Here is an 8,317-nt window from a genome sequence, read left to right on the forward strand (position 1 = left end):
TGCAGCTATGGTCAGCACCACATGCCCTGATGCCTCAATCAAGGCATGGCGAATTGCTATGCCACTGGCAGTTAAGACGATTACGTCACAGAGTGCATGGATGCGTCACATGCAGCACACATTTGACCTGACTGCGCGGACACACGCCATGTGAGGGCGTAGTTACGCAAACAGCGGCGGAAGCCGGAGCCTCATTGGGCTGCATTCCTTTCAGTGTCCTTTCAGAGTGCCCTTTTGTGACTTCTGCGGACCTGATGGGCAGGAAGTGGCCGGCCATGATTTGGTTTTGCTCACAGAAGGATATAGGGGTAAGGGTAAGGATTAGGATAAGGTTAAGGGTATATCACGAACACCTCGGCTGCTGCCACAGGGAGCGTTGCATCTATGCGGTTTGGTCTGTCGGGTCTGTGCAGATCAGCGTTGGGAACGAACTAAGAAAATGACGTCATTGGTTCCTCCCGAGGACAAGCAACGACTAACCATTTCCATGGACTGAATACAAACGCAAGGAAACAATCTTCGCTGCTCTTTACAGGCGTCTGAATGGAAGAAGGCACTTATTGCATGCTGACGACTTGTTTTAAATTTCATGGCCTTCACACCAGGTCAGTGACACGTTTAGTTGCCCGTAGTCATGTATCCGAGCTGTGGCATTGGGGATTTACCCTCTTCGGACAGCGAGTCACGTGGAGAGACCTCCGCGCACGCGCACTGCACGTGCCCGTCTGAGCTATAAAAGCCAGGTATGGAGAGCCGTTCGGCCATTTCCAGGCTGGCAGTGTCGGGGAAGGCGCCTGCAATCACCGCGCTCACGTAAGTGACGTCATAGGGGGAGCCGATGCCGCAAGCTGGCGCCGCTAGTCCCGGGCCGTGTGTGGGAGCCAACGGCGGCGAAGGATAACCGCAGCGAGGAGACCTTTGTTACGGATGGGGAGCTCTACACCGGGTAGGAAACTCTCCGCCGTACATTGGTGAAACGGCCCTTGTTTGTTTTCGCATCTTTTTCATGCTCTCAAACCTATCTGACTTACAACACTTGAGGCAACATCTACCCGCAAAATGGGGAGCAAACACTTTTTTGTCAAAGGCATGCCCGTACGGATTCTCGTGTGCAATTTTCACATTTTGCACTGCGTGCGAGTCTTAACAGTTATTTTAACGGAAAGCTCCAAGCCCAATCCGGGATCGCCGGGGCCGATGTCGCGTTGTTTGCAACCTTACTTATTAATGGGCGATAAATACCACCAAAAACAGCTGACACAGCAAGAACAGCAAGAACTACGATTCAAAAACTTGCACTGCGATATTTGCATGCGGTGCATTTGTTCTGTGGGTTCAGGCCGTCTAGGCAAACCTTGCTTTTTCCTCTGGCATGGCAACATAACAAAAATCAACGGGAGATCAAGTGCTGCACTCGACAAATAGCTCGCAAAAGAATGTGGCTTGGATCGATGATAATGATGGTGATGGTGATGATAATGCTGGAAAAGTGATTGCACGACTTCTCTAAAATGGACAATTTTTGCTTGTCTGTTTGTCACCCTAAGATAACCTGTTGCGGAATAATGGTCTCGGGGCAAGGCAATACATACCTCGACCGAAACGTGCTGTTGTGTCATGTCACTTGTGTGATATGTCATTATCAGCGTTTGTCATGTGATTACCTCAAATAACCTCGCGCCGGCCTTTGGAAGTAAATGGTGTTACGCCTGAGTGGGCGTTTGCTTGGTCCGGTCCCAGCAGTCGCCGTCAGCGAGGACTTTTTGGCCAGCATTTCAGCGTTGTGAGGTTCAGAAGGATAGCGTGGGTGGGGTAATGTAGCGGCCGTCCTGGGTTACCCCCGACGAGACCTACCCGACACAGAAGACCCAAACCAGGTTTGTGTGAAGCTTGCAATGTAAACTCTACTCGTGGGTAGAGTTATTACGCGACGCGGTGGGACAATGCATTGAGGAAAATGGAGCGGATCGGGATCAGCCGGGGGCCGAGGAAAAGAAACGGCGAATAACTCGTGGGGGAATAATGGAATTTGGTAGGTTTGCTACAAAAAGCATCATAAGAACACTACTTAAACTCACAGCCGTGCAGGGCCACTTCTCTGCTCTTAAAGAGAGCGTAATGGGTGAGTGGTCAGCGTCTTTGGCTCCCTCGTGAGGGGTCCGGTTTCGCACACCAGTTGCACCATGACCGCTCAGATGAATAGATGATGGCCCCTGAGATTTTCAGGTGCGCAACATAATTTACATTATTCCTTTGAAAATGGTGTCAGAGTTTTTAATATGTGCATGAAACCGAAGAGAGTGACCGATTTTTTTATTCAATAAGTAGGCCAAAGGTTCTAAAATGGCGTCACCACTCCGCAAAAGAAGGCGTGTTGTTAATGTCAGGAATTATGGCGATAGTTTGTTGCTAGGTGGCCGAGCCGAAGAATCCCTTCTCTTAGAAACCGCGTCTAAGATCCCAACTGTAAGCTCGTAAGCTCTCTGCTATCACCGGACTTTCCCCTTTGCCTGCATCGTTCCATTCCTCCCAAATTCAAGCTGTGGAGCGGATGTGCAAATGTCGGGAAACAAATTGCGTTATTACGTGAGGGTAGCACCAATCATCCCACCCATGCAAATGAATGACGAACAATATTTTAGATTTTCCTTGCATTTGTCCTAGACATCCACTGGATTTTAGCACAGCTGCCTTGCAATCATGGCACGTCTCCAGTTTGCATGCTACGCCTTTAAACAAGTTCCAACCACAACTGCCGCCGGTCCATGGTTTTATATTGAACTTCTCGACGTTCGGGCTGTGTTTCTAGAAGGCAGGTCAGCGGCCATCAAGATATCCCCATTTGTTTCTCTGTGATGATGCGGATTGTCCGGCTGATTATTACAAGGCGATCTTGGCGCTTATAGCATGTCTTAATGTAAAGTTGTTGTATCATAAATAATTTTCTAAAAACAAAAATACTGTATTTGAGATTGGCGCTTGACAATATGCTATTACGGATGCCATAGTAAGTATGCTTACGGCCTTCAACGAATACACATGCCAGGCACAGGATGCCATTAAAATATTAAGTTGTTATGAGCAGAGGAACATTGCATCCATTAAATAGATATAGTATTCATTCTGGTTGAGCAAAGGTGTTATTTAGTTAATATCTCGCAAGCCTTAAGAACGAATGAATGAGTCGTGACAGCTAACCAATAATGCTGGGCCATTGCGAATGACTTGGGGTCTTCACTTCGCATCGGATAAAGTCCGGAAGGAAGCCCCACATAAACATGTATGGTGATTCGCTTACGACGGAAGCAAGGTCACGGACAGGTTGTGTATCAGCGTATTTATGCGTGAAATGGAAATGACAACGAAGCGTTCAAATGCGCCTCAGAAGCGAATCCGGAGACAGCGAGCGGTGTCTGCGGGGATATTCGGCCCGGTTACATGGGACCGCTTCCCAAGTGTCGTACACCTGTCGCGCCAAACGGCGCCGCCCAGTGGGCAGGCCTCCTTTCCGCTACACCTTAGGTCCGCCCCTGTACCAGGCGCAAAAACATGTTTTTGCCTCGGAGCGGGGCCTGGCAGCGACTTTGGTGTACTCGTACAATGTAATCACAGCCGGCACCAGACGCGCGGCCGTGCAGCCGCCGGGCCGCCAGGCCGCCGGTGGGCCGCGCCACGACCGGCAGCGGGGGCTCGCTCGCCCGGCGGCGAACTTTGGACAGGTCGCCACACCGTCACCACCAATCAGGCTGGGCGGCGGGGGAGGATGGCAGGCTGGCCCGCCCGGTTTTAAGAGCCGGCGGCGCCCGCTCGGCCGCCAGTCCAGTACTGTGACCGCGCGAGTGGCGAGGTCGTGTTGCCACGCGCCGACCCCGGCTCTTCTGTTGCAGGACGCCCTCAGCATGCATCTTTGGTCGAAGTCACTGCTGGTGTGTCTGCTGGCGCTGCTCGTCTGCCTCTGCAGGTGAGGAGGATAAAGCTCCCCAAATCTCCACGCGAACACGCTCCTCCCAGGCTCAATCTGGGGAAGCGGGGTTAGGCTTTACTTTTGCGCTGTAGTTGTTCCTGCCACAGGTTCACGGAAGCGTTTAAATGACTCATCAGTAGCATGCGAGACTCAAAAATTGAACGCAGACAGCAGAATAAGAGACTCGCACTTGCCACAGTCCCGGAAATATCAGGGAACGGAGCAGGCGATCAGGGGTTCCCGAAAGGATAACTGGCCAAAGGCGGTCAGGTGGTCTAAAGATGGCTGACTTTAGCGGAGCACCAGCGTCGGGTCTTGTGAAACATTCACTTATGTGCAGCTATATAGCCCTGGAACGGTCAACACATTCATTGCAGTCGACTTACCCTGAGACGATCTGGAGCTTGCTGTGCCGAAGGCTCTCACCCATTGTCAGAAGAGAGCCTTGACCCTTAAAAAGTCGCTGACATAAGCTAAGAGGCCGAGATGCGTATGGTCATGAAGGCTGAACACGACATTGATGAGCTTGAGGAGTTCCGAGACGATCACGAATTAACACCCGGCAAGGTTCCAACAAGCCAGAAAAGCTTATAGCCACGAAATGAGCAGAGAGCTCCAAAAGGGGTTGGAAAATCCATGGGCGGTGCACGGGTTCCGAAATGACCGCTGGGACTGCCACCGGTAACATGCTTTAAATGTCGCCATTTGGTAGAGATCTTAAGACGTCCCGGGACCAACGGAGCCAGTGCTTCTGCTCCGCTTGGTGGCGCCGGTATATACTTGCGTCAGCTGACCTATGATAACGATATCCTATGATACGATAACGATATCCTAACGATATCCTTTATGAACGACAAGGACCCAGAGCGGACAGGCGCCGTCCGGTTGGATGCGCGGTTAGCTCTACAATAGCTATGATAACTATGATACAGACCTATGATACAGACCTACAGACCTATGATAACTATGATAACGACATCGCTCAACCTGATCAGGGCAACATGCTATTATTTGTGCAATCATCACGCCAGTGATTCTATGATGCCCGTAAGCCAAGCCAGTTGCCTCAGCTGCATTCGTTCATTCTTACAGAGAGTCAATGGCTGGCACTATTCGAGACGTCTCCAACAAGAACTGCAGATTTGGTGTCGTTCTCACGCAAGACAGCATTCGCATCTGTGGAAGGGTAAGTACATTGTGTGAACGGTATTTCGGCTCAACATTTTTCAGAAGAGTACCATGAGCTGTTAAGTGTAATGTCCGATTTGACCAATGTTATAGTAAAGGTACAATTTTACATTAAACCATTTCCATAACAGTCGTTTTCTTTGCATTCTTTATGAGACGAAACTGATGTGAGGCAAATTACCATGGATTTGGATATTTTGATTTCAGACGTAAAACGTATTTCACAATGATCATATGAATTGAATGATGAATGAATTAAATCAAATGTATTTAACATGAGGGTAATGCACACGCGGGCTGTCAACATTTGTCATCCTAGCATGTGCAACAGACATATTGCACATATTACTCAAACACATGTTAAATGTAAATGTATCGGACAACTTCCAACGAGGTTACGCGCCCCAGAGCAGCGTGCTGGCAAGGCGAGAAGGGTCGCGTGCTCGGCCGATGTGGCCCGTACATCGGCGTCGGCCCTGCTAATGTGCCGCCCCGTCCGCAGGGTCCCGGCATGCCATGCCGAGCACACTTCAAGGGTCCGATCCTGTGTGGCGAGGGCTACTTCTGTCTGTGCGGCCGCTGCCAGGGCTGCTCGACACTCACGCTCAGCGACTGCCTGTACGAGACCACCACCTGCGTCACGCAGTGAGGCCGGCACCGAGGCGGCCCGACTCCTCCTGCGCCGCGGCGGGGAGGACCCGCGCTCAGCCGCGACCAGGAGGACCCGCTCTCGGCCGCGGCTGGGAGGACGCGCGCTCGGCCGCGGCGGGGAGGACCCGCGATCGGCCACGGCGGCGAGAGGACCTGCGCTCGGCCACGGCGGCGAGAGGACCTTCCGAGTCAGGACGCAGAGAGGCTCTCGTGGCGGCGCCAGGCGGGCGACACCTGAAATTTGATCTCAGAGCGGGCGGGTGCGGCTCGCTCCTTCGACAGGCGCGCGGCATCAGTGGCGTCAAGAAGCGGACCCCACGTCGTGCGTGCAGAACGGCCCCGACCCCGGCTCCGCAGCGCGCAGCCGGAAGATCGGCGGCTCGCGACGTGCCGTTCCTTGGAGCAGACGTGCCACACTACGTTGTATTTTATTTTGACTGTGATAGCCTATCCTGCTGTGCTCCCCTGTTTTTCAAAGGTTTATGAACGACAAGGACCCAGAGCGGACAAGGCGCCGTCCGGTTGGATGCGCGGTAGGCAGACGATTTTTATTTATTTAACTAGTTATTTCCCGCTTTACCTGTTAAACAGGCAAGCAACAGCGTTGAATCTTGTGAAATATACCAAGAACTTTGTTCTGGCTGTTGAGTACTCATACACAGCTGGAGCCGCAATAGTTGCCATTCAGCACGAACAATTCGTCGTCCTCGCAGCAGTTCCCGACTGGAAGATTGCCGAACGAAGGCCCAGCTAGCTGCAGAACGATTTGCTAATTCAGAAGAACCGGTGTCTTCAGCATGCAGCTCTACAATAACTGCTTACGTTTGGCTGCAGACAGACCTCTAATACTGCATTCTGACAATGCTTATACGCGCGTCTGCTCTCGGACGCTGACGATAGCACGTCGTCAGTGTCACCTTACACGCTTTACCTGTTAAAACACCTGCATGATATAACGACATAGAAGCCTGCAGGGTTTCACAGTATGGTATTAAAAAGGTCCTCGACTGGTAATCCCCTAAACAAGCTGGGTAATACAGGCGTTTGAAGGGCATCACGTCCTGGCCACTAGAGCTGTTTCCGGGCTACATGCGTTGTGAGCCACGCCATATACCGAGATGGAATGGATCAAACAATTTCACGAAGGTGCAGGGATGAACCGGTGCAGACCGGAATTTTGATTCATGAGCAACAGATGGATCCAAAATCCAGAGAAACTCAATTTTTCCATTCCACGCATGAGTCGTTCGGCGTGTGATGAATTGCTATACGCCACCAATCACGTACAATAGTCACGTTGACCAGACTCGGTGTGTGAGAAAAGGCGCAGTAGCAGACGGTTTGAACTAGACCAAAAATTTAATTCCACGAAAAGCTTTACCGATCACTGAGTAAGCTCAGAATCCTGGTAAGCCCTAACAAATAGTTTTCTATTGTGCTATGCTCCTGGCTGCTGGAAGCGAAGTCATTATTTCCAGAAAGTTCATGGGTGCTATTCGAACGTCCAGGGACGTTTTCTTCTTTCTCTTGCATGTTGATGCTGTGCGCCTGGTCGATATGAACCATGCATTTAGGTACTCTAAACACTTAAATAAATATGAGCGAGCAACTCAAAATAATAACAAAACTTTTCAGATGATGTAAGTGGTAGAGCTTGTGCATTAAGCCCGACGAATCGTGCTGAGTAAAATATACCCCAATTTCATGACAGGCCATATCAAACCATCGGTGACATGCGACTGTGTTCCAAGCTGTCATAAGCCACGTTGTGAAACTTCGTGACTTTTCTGAAGCATCAGTTGTACGAAATATTTTCGGAGCTGAGTCCCAATGTCAGCTTATGGAGACAATGCGACATTTCTTGGAGAGCTAATGAAAAATAAATTCATGCAAGGCGAATCGTCATGGGCCATCTTTCCGCCGTCCTCGCTTCGCGTCGCCGGCTCACAGCACCTCATGTCGTCAGGAGTGTACGCGGCCGTCAGGCGGGAGTCGGTCTCACGGCTGCCACGGCCGTCAGTCCAGGACGGTCTCACGGCTGCAGCGGCCGTCAGCCAGGAGCCGGCCTCACGGCGGCCGCGGATGTCAGCCCCTCCCGAGAACCTGCTTAACACAGCAGAGCGCGTTACCCGCCCGGGACGATTTCGGCATTGAAAATAAACCGGGATGATGGCTGCAGTATTACGTCTTGTCTACAATTCATTTTTTTATTAAAAATGGTGGTTGACGACCGCAAAACGCTGAACTAACCAAGCCAACGGACATAACGCGTGCGGCAGAAGCGGAATTGTGGGTTGGCTCGACGCCCGAAAGATAGGAAAGGTGATCTGTTGTCTGATCAGGCCAGGGAGGGAACACGCACGTCCTTTCCCTGGCGTCGCTAGGTCATGAACTAGCCCGGTTCCTTCCGACCAGTGGCAGGGCCCCGGCATGGCGTCCACCAGGTGGGGACCAGCCACCAGTCGGAAGGGACCGGAAAGGACAGGCCAACAAAGTTTAACTAAATGAGACATA

General features: G+C 51.4%; 1 protein-coding gene across 1 annotated transcript; it reads left to right on the forward strand.

The window, feature by feature from the left end:
- Positions 1 to 774: 774 nt before the first annotated feature.
- Positions 775 to 6,438, forward strand: LOC119093928 (neuroparsin-A). Its single transcript, XM_037216950.1, has 4 exons — positions 775 to 813; positions 3,888 to 3,961; positions 5,057 to 5,150; positions 5,655 to 6,438. Exons 2-4 carry the CDS (start codon positions 3,900 to 3,902, stop codon positions 5,799 to 5,801), a joined length of 303 nt encoding a protein of 100 aa, XP_037072845.1. The 5' UTR covers positions 775 to 813; positions 3,888 to 3,899; the 3' UTR covers positions 5,802 to 6,438.
- Positions 6,439 to 8,317: the final 1,879 nt, after the last annotated feature.

The sequence above is a fragment of the Pollicipes pollicipes genome, unplaced genomic scaffold, assembly GCF_011947565.3.
Source record: "Pollicipes pollicipes isolate AB1234 unplaced genomic scaffold, Ppol_2.1 Scaffold_4002;HRSCAF=4701_pilon_pilon_pilon, whole genome shotgun sequence".
Taxonomy (NCBI): domain Eukaryota; kingdom Metazoa; phylum Arthropoda; class Thecostraca; order Pollicipedomorpha; family Pollicipedidae; genus Pollicipes; species Pollicipes pollicipes.